The sequence below is a fragment of the Corylus avellana genome, chromosome 5, assembly GCF_965113065.1.
Source record: "Corylus avellana chromosome 5, dhCorAvel1.hap1.2, whole genome shotgun sequence".
Lineage (NCBI taxonomy): Eukaryota > Viridiplantae > Streptophyta > Magnoliopsida > Fagales > Betulaceae > Corylus > Corylus avellana.
Window position 1 is genome coordinate 12,236,349 of NC_142494.1, and position 15,620 is coordinate 12,251,968.

At 37.2% G+C, this 15,620-nt stretch overlaps 1 protein-coding gene and 1 pseudogene across 1 annotated transcript; one reads left to right on the forward strand and one right to left on the reverse strand.

Annotated features, from left to right (window-relative positions):
- Positions 1-9,112: 9,112 nt before the first annotated feature.
- On the reverse strand, positions 9,113-11,463 carry LOC132181843 (laccase-14-like; annotated as a pseudogene).
- A 237-nt stretch (positions 11,464-11,700) lies between these two features.
- On the forward strand, positions 11,701-14,565 carry LOC132181844 (laccase-14-like). Its single transcript, XM_088516752.1, has 7 exons — positions 11,701-11,805; positions 11,898-12,070; positions 12,437-12,692; positions 12,818-12,943; positions 13,077-13,653; positions 13,985-14,328; positions 14,426-14,565. Exons 4-7 carry the CDS (start codon positions 12,886-12,888, stop codon positions 14,563-14,565), a joined length of 1,119 nt encoding a protein of 372 aa, XP_088372878.1. The 5' UTR covers positions 11,701-11,805; positions 11,898-12,070; positions 12,437-12,692; positions 12,818-12,885.
- Positions 14,566-15,620: the final 1,055 nt, after the last annotated feature.

The following is a 15,620-nucleotide window of genomic DNA, read 5'->3' on the forward strand; positions in this document are numbered from 1 at the left end:
CAGGTGATTCCTCAGATACCAGAACGTTCATAGGGTCCATCTTACGTCATCATTCGGAAAACTATTCAAACAGTTTGGCACCGTCTGTGGGAATTCGATTTTTATCGGTTCTTACTAATTTCAAAATTCCGCTATGGTGAACACACCCCCACACCCTGATACACCCCCGCACCTTGTTCCAAATGTTCAAACTGATGTTCCTGGAACATCACATGATCCGAATACTCAAACAGCTTTATTGGAAGGTTTTATGAAACGAATTGCTGAATCTATTGAAGCCATGAATAAACAAAATGAAGATATTGTTTCTAGGTTACTTCCTAGAAGAGATCCAGTACATGAAGAAAGGCGAGAAGAAGCGCTCAAGGAGCTACCACCACCAACCCGACAGCAATCAACTCGACAAGACGTTGAAAGTTCAATACAAGGAAGTCATCATACTGTCCGAACCAAAAAAGACTCTCACCGAGGGAGATCCGGTAATGATATACATCTTAGTAGTAAGTCTCACCATGGTGAAACTTACTACTCAGATGTATAAGTCTTCGGTTTGAAATTGAAAAATTCCTAAGGAATGGGAAGTTATTGAAGTTCTTAGCTGAAGAGAAGGGTAAAGAAAAAAATCCTCAAGACAGTCAGAGTCAACGGTTAGGGCAAAATTCAGGGCAGAATAGTGATAGCTTGCGTAACTAGAGGAAAAGACGTGATGAACCGAGGATTTCTCAGAACAATCAACAGAGTCCTCAGAATCAAACCATTGTTGGTGAAATTCGAACGATCTTAGGAGGATTTGCTGGCGGAGGAGAATCCAGTTCAGCAAGGAAAGCCTATGTTAAGCAAGCAAAAATAGAAGAAGTCTTTCTTCTTGAAAAACCTTCCAAAGTGCAAAAACAAGATCCAATTATCTTGACATTTTTGGAGGAGGATGCAAAAGAAATTTCAATGCCTCATGATGACGCGTTGGTGATAACTTTACCAGTGGCTAATCATGCTGTTCACTGAGTTCTAATAGATAATGGAAGTTCGGCAGATATTCTGTATTAGACAGTTTTTCAACAACTGGTATTGGTTGGGAGAAGATGAGGCCTTTTCTATCACCATTGATAGGATTTGCAGGGGAGCGTGTTCAACCCATTGGAATGATTTCCCTTCCTGTTACAGCAGGAATTGCTCATAAACAATCCACTATTATGGTGGATTTTTTAGCAATTGACCGACCATCAGCTTACAATGTGATCGTCGGTCGTCCAGCTTTGAATCAACTAAAGGCTGTGACTTCTACCTATCATTTAAAAATGAAATTCCCGACGGTTGAAGGGGTTGGTGAGGTTAAAGGTGATCAAGTTGTCGCCAGAAGGTGTTATAATACATCTTTGAAAAAATCCCCAGAGTCAGCACTATTGACGATCGGTAATGTGGGTGATGAAAGGAAGATCCATTTGAAAAAAGAACTAGTCGAGCCATCGGTTGATATACCGATAGCAGAAGGAAAAGTTGTAAAGATCGGATCTCAATTAACTTCAGAATTTAGAGAAGTTTTTATTCGGTTTCTTCAAGAAAATCTAGAAGTTTTTGCATGGTCTCGTGAGGACATGCGAGGGATTGATCCAAAAGACATTGTTCATTATTTGAATAGCAATCCAGAAGTAAAACCGGTGAAACAAAAGCGAAGAAAATTTACTCCTGAGAGAAATATGGTGATTGCCGAGGAGGTAGACAAATTGCTTAAAGCTCGGTTTATTGAAGAAGTATATTACCTCGATTGGTTGGCCAATGTAGTAATGGTCAAGAAATCCAATGGGAAATGGAGGATGTGTGTGGACTTCACCGATCTTAACAAGGCTTGCCCGAAAGATAGTTTTCCACTGCCACATATTAGTTCATTGGTTGATTCAACTGCCGGATATGAGTTGCTGAGTTTCATGGATGCATTTTTTGGCTACAATTAAATCTTCATGCACCCATCTGATCAGGATAAAACGGCATTTATCACTGACCGAGGCTTATATTGCTATAAAGTCATGCCTTTCGGTTTGAAAAATGCTAGTGCTACTTATCAAAGGTTAGTAAATAAGATGTTTCAGGAACAAATCGGGAAGAATATGGAGGTTTATGTCGATGATATGCTGGTCAAGAGCAAGCTACAGGCGAATCATGTGACAGATTTACAAGAAGCGTTCATGACATTGAAACGATACAAAATGAAGCTGAATCCTATGAAGTGTGCATTCAGTGTTTCATCTGGAAAGTTTCTCGGTTATATGGTGTCAAGCTGAGGAATTAAAGCCAATCCTGAGAAGATTCAAGCGGTGTTAGATATGCAATCTCCAAAGAATACAAAGCAGGTTCAACAATTAACTGGCAGAATTGCAGAATTAAACAGGTTCATTTCTCGATCTACAGATAAATGTCTTCATTTCTTTAAAATTTTAAGAAAAGCATTTGAATGGTCTGAAGAATGTGAACAAGCATTTGAGCAACTCAAAAAGTATCTGGTCAGTCCACCTCTGCTTAGCCGAACTGTCCCTAGAGAAACATTGTACTTGTATTTAGCTGTATCTCCAACTGCGGTCAGTGCAGCTCTGATTCAGAAAGAATGAGTTCAGAAACCGGTCTATTTCATCAGCCGAGCATTACGTGGTGCCGAGGAGAGGTATGTGCAAATAGAAAAACTTGCTTTTGCTTTGGTAATTGCATCTTGGAAGCTTCGACCATACTTTCAAGCCCATACAATTAATGTACTAACCGAATATCCATTGAAAAAAGTACTTCGAAAATTGGATCTATCTGGTCGATTAGTCAATTGGGCAATTGAAATTAGTGAATTCGATATTCACTTTATTTCGCGCAATACTATCAAAAGTCAAGCACTTGCAGACTTTTTAGTAGAGTTCACCAACATACAGGACCTAGAGATGTGGCCGAAAGAAAAAACATTGGTGATTTATGTTGATGGTTCTTCTACAAAAAAGAATGGTGGAGCTGGGGTAGTGATGGTCACACCAGATGGGAAAGAATTAAAAAGTTCTATGAGCTTAGAGTTCAAGACTACTAACAATGAAGCATAGTATGAAGCAGTAATAGTTGGACTCGGTTTAGCCCGAGAGATGGAAGCAGAGTTTGTAGAAGTGCGAAGCGATTCTCAGGTTATTGTCGGTCACATTCGTGGTGAATTTGAGGCTAAGGGCAGTAAAACGAAGCTATATTTGTCTAACGTCCAGAATATGCAAAAGCCTTTCCAAAAATTTTGTATTGTTAAAATCCTAAGAGAAGAGAATGAGAAAGCTCGGTTAGGTTCAGCGATTGAAGATGAAGTAGAAGAAACCGATCAACTGATACAAATTTTGTAACAACCTGCTATCACCGTGGAGGTTATGGTTTTAACAATTGAAGTCATGCCTTCCTGGGCTGAAGAAATTGTTGGTTATTTAGAAAGAGGAGTTCTTTCAGGAGATAAGAGGAAGGCTGTGCAATTAAAAAGAAAGGCTGCTCGGTTCACTCTGCTCAATGGCATTATTTTTAAATGAGGTTTTATGTTACCTCTTCTTAAGTGTATTTCTAAAGAAGATGGTAATTATATTCTTCGAGAAATCCATGACGGGGTTTGTGGCAGTCATTCAGGAGCTCGAATGTTAGCACACAAAGCGGTTAGAGCAGGATTTTTCTGGCCGAGTATGAATCAGGATTCCATGCAAATTGTTAAAACTTGTGACAACTGCCAACGTTTTGCTAACATCATTAAGCAACCTCCTGGGGAGCTTAGTTCAGTCTCTTCGCCATGGCCATTTTCACAGTGGGGAGTGGATATAGTAGGACCATTACCTCGAGGAAAAGGGGGTGTTCAGTTTTCTATAGTTGCTCTAGATTATTTTACAAAATGGGCAGAAGTGGAAGCTTTGGTGAATATTACAGCAAAAAATATTGAGAAAATTCTTTGGAAAAATATTATCTGCCAATATGGAATTCCACATGCCTTTGTTACGGATAATGGCAAACAGTTCGACTGTGATTCATTTAGAGACTGGTGTGCTAGGCTTTACGTTCGGCAGTATTTTTCATCTCTAGGACATCCTCAAGCAAATGGACAAGTGGAAGCAACAAACAAAACTATCTTCAAAATCTTAAAGAAGAAGCTCAGTTAGCACAAAGGAAACTGGGCAGAAGATCTTCCAGAGGTTTTATGGGCATATCGCACCACTAGAAGAACTCCAACCGAGGAAAATCCTTAGGCTTTAACCTTCGGAATTGAGGCTGTCATTCCAGCCGAAGTTGGGTCAGGGAGTTTTCGCATAGACACTTTCAATTCCGAGCTTAACAGCGAGGGCCTGAAACTACATCTTGATTTGTTGCAAGAAAAACAGGATCAAGCTCAAATAACTATGGCAGCATATCAACAAAGGGTAGTTCGGTATTTCAATCAGCGGGTCAAACATCACAGTTTTCAAGTTGGGGATTTGGTCTTGAAAAAAGTCACTCTTGCAACCAGAGATTCAGCTGATGGAAAGCTAGCACCAAACTGGGAAGGACCATACAAAGTGATTAATTGTTCTAGAGCAGGGGCATATCATCTCACAAACTCCGAAGGAAAACAACTCCAACGACCATGGAATGCTGAACATCTTAAGAAATATTTTGTATAAGAATTATAAATCTCAGAGATTCACCTTTTGTTGTATTCCTATTGTAAAATTAGTGTTTATGAATGAAGAATCCTCTGAGGTTATAATCGTATAGAAAATCTTAATATATACAGCAGACCAGACTCTTTATTCTACACGGAAAATATAGCTGAACTAAGCGCTTTTCCGAGAGTCATTTTTGGAAAAATAGCTATTTATAGCACTTTCCAACCCTTCGGTGAAATATAGCCAGAGAATTTTTCCGAGCCTAGTTTGGAAAAATATCACCAAGGCGCTTTCCCGAGGAAGAGTTTGAAAATATAGCTGAACAAAGCGCTTTCCAAACTTAACCTTTACCCAAAGGTTACCTTTAGTGAAATATAGCTGCGGCGCTTTCCTGGGCATAACTTAGTGAAATATAGCCAACGCGCTTTCCTAAGGTAAAAGCCCTCAGATAAATATAGCTGAACTAAGTGCTTTCCTTAGGCACCACTTAGTGAAATATAGCCACAACGCTTTCCCGAGTTTCACTTGGAGAAATATAGCCAAAGCCCTTTTCTAAGGCAAAGACCTCGGTGAAATATAGCTGAACTATGCGCTTTCCTAAGGCAAATGTTCAACTATTACAGTTGAACCGAGTATTCTCTCAACCATGCATTCTCGGTAAAGTATTGTCGAAATCAAGTTTTCCGAGATCAATAATAACACCTCTGGTCGATTGATGGAAAGGATTGACTGGATTCGGCGTCATATTCACTAGCGATTACTCTCTCCCTTTTGCTGACTCCATGGCCGTAAGAAACAGCAGGGTTCTCCTTGTTCGCAAAATTAGGGTGAATTACACATTACCCTCTTTTAATTTTTTTTTTTTAATATCTTTCTAATATTTCAATTTTTATAATATACCCTCAATCAATCATTTGGGTTAAACGGGGTTGATGCTTGGAATTGGGCTGCAAGGGCCTAGATAGAAATTTTTGGTCCATTATGCCTATTGGACATGGCACAAGCTCTTAAACTTAAGAAATCTTGTTCATGATAATTTCAATTCGGAGGGAGTAAGGCCGGCTCATTGCTTAGGCAAATGGAACACGATCCTTTCCAATTCAAAAGAAGATGCATTGAATCAGTGGCGGAGCCACGTTGGTGTTTGGGAGTGTCACAACGATTTTTAAAAAAAAAAAAAAAAAAAAAAATTCTTCTTCCCTACTCTGTGGCTACTTGTTGGCACGACATGGCACCCCCAACATTTTTTTTTTAATTATTTTTTCCGGCTCTGTGGCCCAATCTATTTAAAAAAAAAAAAATTGTTTCTTTTCTCCCCCCTTTCTCACGCTTCTTCTGAGTTTCCCCCCTTTCTCTTCTCTCTCTCCCTTAGTCCCTCTCAAACGCTCTCTCTCTCCCTCTCCCTCTCTCTCTTTGACGCTCCAACTCCAAGCCATAATCATTGATAAATTGCATTTGTAACTTGTAAGAGTAAATGTCCAGAGATCTGATATCAAGTGGGTTTTGTATCCTTTGTTCCCTTAAAATTGATTTAGGGTTTAGTTTATGTATTTAACCTTAATTTCTTAAAAACATTATCTTCTTTCGGTTTCAACACATGTTGAACTACAATATTATCACCAAGCTATTCAGCATTCATGTTGGCATGAAGCAATGTAAGCTCAAGGGCTTGTGTTTTTTTGTTAGTTTAGTTATACTATATATATATATATATTTTTTCCATACAAAAATTCTAAACTTATATATACTTTATATTACGTCAATTACTTCCAAATAAAAAAACACAACCGGTCCATTGCCAAACTTGGTCACCCTATATTAAACCCTATACATATGTCACTCACGATTATTTTTTTACTAATTTGAAATTTTGTTGAGAGACATTTACCATATTTGTTAAGAAATCATAGCGGTGACTAGCTTCTTTTTTTTTTTTTTTTTTTTTTTTATATATATATATATAGAAAAAGATTGAATATATATCATATATCAAATCAAAGATAGAGCAGATTGCTCCATCAAAATTACATCACGGATACAATTAGATGATCCCTCCAACCAAACCTTATTACGCTCTACCCACGGGACAAGGTTTTTATCGTATTTATTTAATTGCACATTATATGTGACACATTTATAAACAACAATAAACCTTTTGGGTGCACAGTAAAATGCCCCTTATAGGCGTGCAACAAGTGGAAATAAATAAAGCAACTTCAACAAGAGTGGGTCGATTTGGTGTTTTGTCTTCAAATGGGAGGAAATGAGTTTCACATAAATTATCATGGGTGTAATGTGAATTTTAGTAGTTAGATAGACTCTTACATGATAGTGTATATTTTAGGGGAAACTACCTTTTGCCCCTATGAACTATAACGCATTGGTACTTTCCCCCCATTAACTGCCAACTGTAATACTTTGCCCCCATGAACTACTATTTTGTGCCCAAAACCCTCTTCCGTCAATCAAAGCCGTTAACTCAAACAGTTAACCAGTCACTTTGCGTCACTTTGCCCCCATGAACTACAACGTATTACCATTTTGCCCCCATGAATTGCAATGCATTGTCACTTTGATCGTCTAAGTTAACGGCTTTGACTAATGGAAGGGGTTTTGGGCACAAAATGGTAGTTCATGGGGACAAAGTAGTACAGTTGGCCGCTCATGGGGAGAAAGTGTCAAGGCGTTGTAGGTCATGGGGGCAAAATGTAGTTTCCCCTATATTTTAATAATTAGTGTGGTAAATACCACGTAAACTATTACATTTGTTTGTAAAGAACTTTTAATAAAAGTTGTAAAACCCTTAATAATATACAATTTCAAAGAATAGCACAATGAAAGAATGGCATGTATTATTATTGAGAAATGATTGTTTACATTCAAAGTGCATCTTGAGTGCATTTCTGCTGAGTTGGCATGCTCTATTCAATATTAGTTTTTTTTTTTTTTTTTTTTTTTCGAGAAATGATATTTTTTCATCATTCGTTTATCTCTCATCCATCTCTATTCATATATTTTTTTTTAAAAATCCACCATTAAATGTGGATTCTATAGATTCAATTGTAAATTTAAAAAAGAGATGAATGAGAAATAAACTAATAATATATATGTCTTTCTTTCTTTTTTCATCTTCTTACTTAAAAGTAGATTGAACATGTCAACTCAATCAAATCGTATGCAAAATATTTATTATTATTATTATTGTTGTTTCTCGATAACTTACCCAAAAAAAAATTATTAACTATTCTTTTTTTTGGCCAAGGTGAGAGAGAGGTTTGACCAAGAATTGATGTAGGTGTGCGGTAACTGTCGAGAAGGAGTGAGCTTGCAACCTATGATTCAACAAATAGATGTGATACAATTAAGGTACTTGATGAAATGACTCAGAGAGACAACGGGCAAGGAACTAGCATTTAGACCACTAAGGATAAAGGATATTAAATCCTCATTTTTTGTTGGTTTGCCAATGGCAGTCAACTGATTTGCCCAGTTTTTGGCAGTTCTCAAATATTCAGAACATGACTTGGAGCCTTGATTTAGACTCTGTAGTTAGTGTTTCATATGAGAAACTCGTAATCGAGATTCAGATGCAAAGCAGGTCTTCAAAGCACTCCACACTTGATTTGAAGAATTCAAGCCAAACATGGTGGTCAGCACAGACTCAGAAAGAGTAAGATTTAGCCAACCAAGGAGAAATTAATCCTTTCTAACCCATAGAGAAGAATCATGGCTATGTACACTTTTGCCTTGCTCATCAGTGAATCTTCATCAAATCTCATCATTCAAATATATTCTAACAATTATTGTCCTACTCTTTTAGTTTGGTATGTTGTTGGAGAGCCCACCTCATTTTCGCTAATTGTAGTTATCTGAGATTATGAAGAAAAACAACGATTTTCATTGAGCTCCAATCAAATTTTAAACGAGCTCGTGTTGAAGTAGATTTAGCAAAATTATCACAAGATCCTTGCTTAAGGAAACAAATTTGCGATTATCATTCTAGTGATAGAAACCAAATCACTTATTCTGTTAATTATATTTTTTTGATATTTATTTAACTTTATTTTTTTTATTCATAAAATTTGTTTGCCTCCCCTAAATGAACATCTTGGCTTTGCCACTGCGCGCAACTATTCTATAATATTGATGTACAGTCTCAACCAATATTTTAATGATCATTCTTTACTAAAAAAAAATAAAAATGATTCAACAGTCACATTTGAATTTTGAGATAATTGTTGACATGGGAGAAACTAGAATATTACGAGGGGGAACAAAACTAAAAAATTAAAAATAAATTGACGGTTGATTTCATAAAAATAGATAAATAATATTCAAACTACTGATAATAAAACTAAAAATAGATAAAATAGATAATTAAAACTCTTAATTAAAATAGAACATTGTCAACCCATGTCATATATATATTATCATATAACATATCAATTCTTATTAACTTGTTCATCAGAATCACCAAAGTCTTCAATCTAAGTACTTTTGTAGGGTACTTTACAAGAGGGCATATTAGGAGGGGGCGGGAGCATACTCGTCTCAGGTGTGCCGCCATCCTTCACTATCGTTATAGTGCTCATGCCCCACGTAAGATGTTGTTCCAAATGACAGTGCCAAAACCATACGCCTGATATAAATTAAAGCATCCAATGTTAGTACTTAGTGTAAATGTTTGTATCGTTGATTTTTGTTTTCTTAATTTAATTTTTTTCCCAAAGTTAAAGAGCTTAATTACCAGGATTATTTGCTTTGAATCTGATGGTAACCCATCCATTCTTGGAGACTCCTATAGTATTCACTTCAAGTGGATCGACCAAGTTATAGGTTTTGGGGTCAGTCTCATTATTGAAATTGCCAACACCTGATCCAACCACGTAAAAGTTATACCCATGCATGTGCATTGGATGAGTCGCTGATGCATTCAATACGTTAGTATCTTGAAAAGTTTTTTCCACTTGTTCATTGTAGTTTAAAATCTTGACTTTGGTCCCCGGCGTCGGTATTCTAGTATTGACCGGCAAAAACTTCTAAGTGATTTGAAGTTATAAAAAACTGGCGGCCAGTTTGGAAAATCCATGGTGTAAACTCCACTCAAGTTCCTGCATGCTCATATTTTGAAATAAAATGTTAGCTAGAGCAAATTCTAATTAACTAGACAAACAGAAGGAAAGAAAAAGATAATAGAAAAATACCTGTAATAGGCAAGCAATATATCAGTACTCGGGTTTAAAAAACTTATGTTGTTTAAGCTTGAAGCAAGCTTATTTCCATCTACCCCAGAACATGATGCATTTGGACAGAGAAACTGGTTCATAGCAATTGTGATATACATTTTAGTAGTTATATTTAGTGGAACGTTTACTGGGTGATCTTTGCTTGCTAAGCTCCTAAGGCCGTCCAAAAATCTGTTTGCAGCAGTAAGGGCCATGTTGGATGGAAGGCTGGAAGGAAAGATAGGATACTCGGGTGCTGTATGGTTGCCACTGTACATAAGAATGGCTGTAGCATTTGTTTTATCATATAATTGATATTGTGGCATGTCATCATAATATTATCTTATGGCAACGTAGTAGTGGCTCAAATACAGGTTTGTTGTTACCAAGACGTCCATGGTTTGTCCGGAGCAAATCATTAAATAATCTCTGACTGCGGGTTTTATGTAGTTCCCATCCATCCCGACAACTGTGAGGCTAAGGTTAGCGCAATTGCAAAGAAGAGTTGTGCATTCATGGCTGCATATATTAACTATCCGGACAAGATATGTTTTCCCATAATCAACCACCCAACGGTACGTTGATTCTGTAACAAGTAACAAAAACCAAATATTTAGGTCCTTAATTATTCGAAAAATAAAAAACAAATTGCTATGATTTCATAACAATTTATAATTTTGTGTACCTTGAGAGCATGGTAATAAGTCTCCCGGTTGGCCATTGATGACATAAGAATCCGACTCCGGGGTGTCTGCTCCGATGGCGAGGTCCTCGTAAACTAACTCGTTAACGTCTCCAAGAAACCAAGATCCTGCATTTACAACAATGTATATATGTACGTGGTATAAGAAGTGGTATGGTAAAAGGATCGGATAGAGTTTTTCTAAATTGGGTTAGAGGAAGTTTCTCGATATAGACACGTGTCTCTTAAGTAGGAATGACAAATTATAACAAGAGTCGAAAACCCAACACAAACCTAACATCAAATTAGTCTTATATTCTGTCTCGACGTGAACTCAAACCAACGCATGACATATGGGCTAACAATTTTTGACACAATCCTACTTATCTGACACGTACCCAACACGACGCATTTTAGGATTCTTTAAACTATATATATAGATACCATTTGACAATTACTAAACATATATAAAAGAAATATTCCAAATGCTTGCTAGCTAGATATATAAATGATTCATAAAACTTAATATACGTACCGAGGATGAGAATCTCTTCATCATCAGGCTTTGGATAAGGATAAGTTGTTCCTTCAATGGGATAAATAGCAATGGCACCATGAACACTGGATCTCGTCCAGTCACTGTGGGCATGCCACCAAAGAGTTCCTTCCTCAGTACTAAGAATGACTTTGTACGTAAAATTTGAACCTGGTTCTCTTGGACATTGTGTGATATACCCTGGACCATCTGACCATGGATTTCTCGGTTGGCTGATTTCATGCCTGTGAACATCATATTACATTTATTTATTAATTATCAATGTGTACGAAGTTATAATAGTCATTTAGGAATCTAAAATTTGTGATTTAATCCCTGAAAACGTACAAACACATGCATCTTTATCCCATGCTTTTCAAGAGTTATAAAACCCATTATTTTTGTCATTAATTTGTAATTATTAATTAATTGTTGATTAGTTAATTATATAACACGTTTATTTAAGTTTAAACCAATTATATCAAAATTTTAGATTGAGTATAATATGAAATTATATATATATATTCTGGTAGGTGCGTCTGAGGAAAGTTGGCTCTATAAGTAGAACCCAAGTCCATGCTAAAAGTCACACATGCAAGACAAGAAGTAGTTAATTACAATTAGCGAGTGAGTATGGGAGTAAAGAAGATGGGTTTGATTTTTGCTTTCCTTGGCTTTTTGTTCTTCAATGGGCTACTGCTTCGTACGGCAGCCGAAGACCACCATTATAGCTTCATTGTAAGTGTCCACTAGGCACTAGCTACGATGTTCACGTTATGTTTGCAACTTTGATATATATAACGCTATGTAATTGTCCGTTTTGATTGCAGCTGAGGGAGTCGCTCGTGAATTTCACAAGGCTGTGTGGCCAAACAAAGAGCATGTTTACTGTAGAAATAGAAGGCTTACCCGAATGGCCTGGCCCTACGATTCGTGTTCGTAAAGGCGATACGGCATATATCAATGTTCACAATAATGGAGATTATAATGTCACTATTTACTGGTACTAAAAACTCTCTCTCTCTCTCTCTCTCTCTCTCTCTCCTGTAACTGCATAGTCTGCATGCTACGCGCCCAGTTTTTTAATTTTTTTTTCTTTTTAGGGGGGGGGGGGTGTGGGTGAATAATTTTTATATTTTCTGGGGAAAGAAAGAGTAAATTTCACAATATACATACAACGATCGATGGGAAGCTTTGGGTCGTAATGGAATTAATATATGCAATATTGATGAACTCGTGGATGATACCCATATCAGTCCTAAGGATTAACGTTATTTGTCCAAAACCATAATGATATATATATGGTATGAAATTAAATGAAAATATCATGAAAACTAAAGAATAGTTTGGGCATGACATTAATTGACAGGCACGGAGTGAAGCAACCAAGAAATCCATGGTATGATGGTCCTGAGTACGTCACACAGATGCCCATTGAACCACAAACAAACTTAACTTATGAGGTTATATTTTCAGACGAAATGGAATACTTTGGTGGCATGCCCATAGTGACTGGTCACGTGCCACAATCCATTGTGCCATTGTCATCAAGCCGCAAGAGGGAACCCCTTATCCATATGATACACAGCCCGATGGCGAGCACGAGCTTGTACTTAATTGGTATAGCTTAACTAATGGCTAGCTAGTTATAATATTGAAGATTCTCATATTTCCTTTAGAAAATTAAATGCCGAGTTTATAGATGCATATTGAATTAATTAATTCTTCATTTAATTCTATTGTGCTGCAGGAGAATGGTACAATGGAGATGTCATAGAAAATATCGAAGAGGCCCTGAGAACCGTTGTTGATCCAAAAATGTCAGATGGATATGCCATCAATGGCCTACTAGGACCTTCAGATGCTTGCCCCGATGGTAAGATTATTAAACAATGAAATATATGGTTTCCTGGTGGTTCAAAGTTAGTTAGCTAGTTTTCTCACGTCTATGAAATAAATTGCTTGTCTAATTCATATATTATATATCATATCATATATTGATGTTGCAGATCCAAGTTATCCTGTATTAGTCGAACACGGCAAGACATATCTTCTCCGTATAGTGAATGCGGTGATGAATGAGGAAATGTTCTTTGGAATCGCAGACCACGCGATAACAGTTGTGGGACAAGATGGTGCATACATTACTCCCATAACCGTCGATTACATAATGATAACCCCAGGACAAAAAATGGACGTATTGCTCACAGCAACCCAGGCACCCAGTTACTATTACATCGTTGCTACTCCTTTCATGGACCACAGTCTGCCTGCCCCATTCGACAAGAACAACACTTCAGCCATTCTTATGTATACAGGGGCTACTCCTCCGACCACTATTCCCTCTCCGTCCCTTCCTGATTCCGGCGACAGGGATGCTGCAAGCAACTTCACAAGTCAAATAAAGTCATTGAACCTGGTTGATGTGCTGACAGACGACATCAAACGCATTTTGATAGCGGTTTCTGTAAACCGACTACCTTGCACCGATTCGGATTGTAAGGATTCGAGGCAATCTGCAAGCTTCAACAACATAAGTTTCCTCACCCCAACCACTGATATACTTCACTCATACTACTGGTACGTACCTACGACTGCACCACACTGTTTTTAGTTGTTTCTTGTTTTTCTGTTTCCTGAAGATCCCTTCCCACTTTAATTCTTTTAATTGGATTTTTATTAAAGTGTATAATTGCTAATTATCATCCACAATTATTCACATGTGCAGACGGATTTTAGCTGATATGATTAGGATTTAGGGTGATATATTTATAATCGTTAAATGTTCCATAAATCATGCACGCACGCACCTACTACCAAGCAACATGTACCTGGAGGCTGGAAGTATCACTAATTTGAATAATAACTCAATTGCTTATACCGAAAATAAACTACTTTTAAAATCTTTATGCTTATGCAATGGCTTACCTTTGGACAAAGATTTCCCAGCTATGCCGCCCGTGCAGTTTGACTACACAGGAGATGGAGCGGCTAATTATGAACTCCCAAGCGTAGGAACCAAGGCACTTATAATAGATTATGGGACAAAGGTCGAAATAGTGTTCCAAGGGACTAATGTTGGGAATGCAGATCATCCGATGCATCTTCATGGTTATAGCTTCTTTTTGGTTGGGACGGGTGATGGCAATTGGGACCGTGACGATATTACAAATTACAATACGACATATGCACCGGCAGTTAACACCATCGGAGTTCCTAAGAATGGATGGGCTGCCATTAGATTCAAAGCCGATAATCCTGGTACTATCTCTCTCTCTCTCTCTCTTTTGTCTTTATCTCCCAGCCCACTATATATATATATATATATATTTGTGAATGACATGGCGATGTTTCTCAGGGGTTTGGTTTATGCACTGTCATTTGGAACGGCATTCGATTTGGGGTATGAGCGGTGTTATCATTGTGCAGAATGGGGACAGCCCTGACGAAAGCCTTCTGCTACCCCCGCCTAATTTCCCAGCTTGTCCTCCTAAATAGTTATGAAAAGATTGTGCTTCATCCTTCAATGTCATCTACGAAATCAACCTTTAATTTCAATGTCCTTTTTTTATGATTTGAGCAGTCGTTTGAATTGTTTCCTGTTTTTGTTCTTGTTGTTTTCCTCCTTGTGAGCATTGATTCGTAGACACTTGAATAAAATAACTTTGGAAATCCTCTCTCTGTTGATCTTATATTCAAAATTTTCTCTTTTCATCGCTAAGCTACATATAATAGAGGGGTGTCCCTGTTAGAAATAAAAAAGGATAGTCGCACGAGCAATACTCTTTCTTTCAACTGTTTAGGTTGAAAGAGGTAAAATAAAGTGAATAAAAATAGAAAGTAAATAATTCATTGAGTAAAACATTTAAATAGAGTACTACAACGAAAATTCATACTCCTAAAAACAAAGACCCACTTAATTACTATTAGAATAACATGGGCCATTAAGTAACTAAAACTAAAGGACTCAACGAGCAACATGATAAACTAACAAATAGATAATGCTCACTAGAACTAGGAACACAGACACACTACTCATGTAGAAAAGTGTGAGTTCTATAAGTTTAATGACTAGTTTTTGGAAAGTTGTATGAAAAAAGAAAGCACAGAAGAAAATCGTTTAGACTTTCTCTTTTATCAATGTGACACAATGGCCGTCTCGAGTATATATATATATATTATAACGTTTCCTAATTCGGGTTGGAGTAGGTAATATTCAGGGGCGGAACTACGTACAACAATAGGGGGACAAATGTCCCCCCAAAGTTTTTGAAATTTTCATTAAAGTAGATATATTTTATATATTTACTCCTTAAATTTAGAAATTTGTCCCCTCAAATTAATTTTTTACTCTATTGTGTTTATCTGCAGCAAGACTTTCTCTTTCTCTTAAACTTTTTCTCTCTCACACTATACTCGAAGACTTTCTCAGTTCTCTTTCTCTCAAACTCTCTCTCCTGGACCAGACTCTATCTCTCTTAGACTAGAAAAGTCTTACCGATGGGCCATGATTTGTTGTGTCCTGTCACCTGTGTCTTGCAGTTCATCTGAGT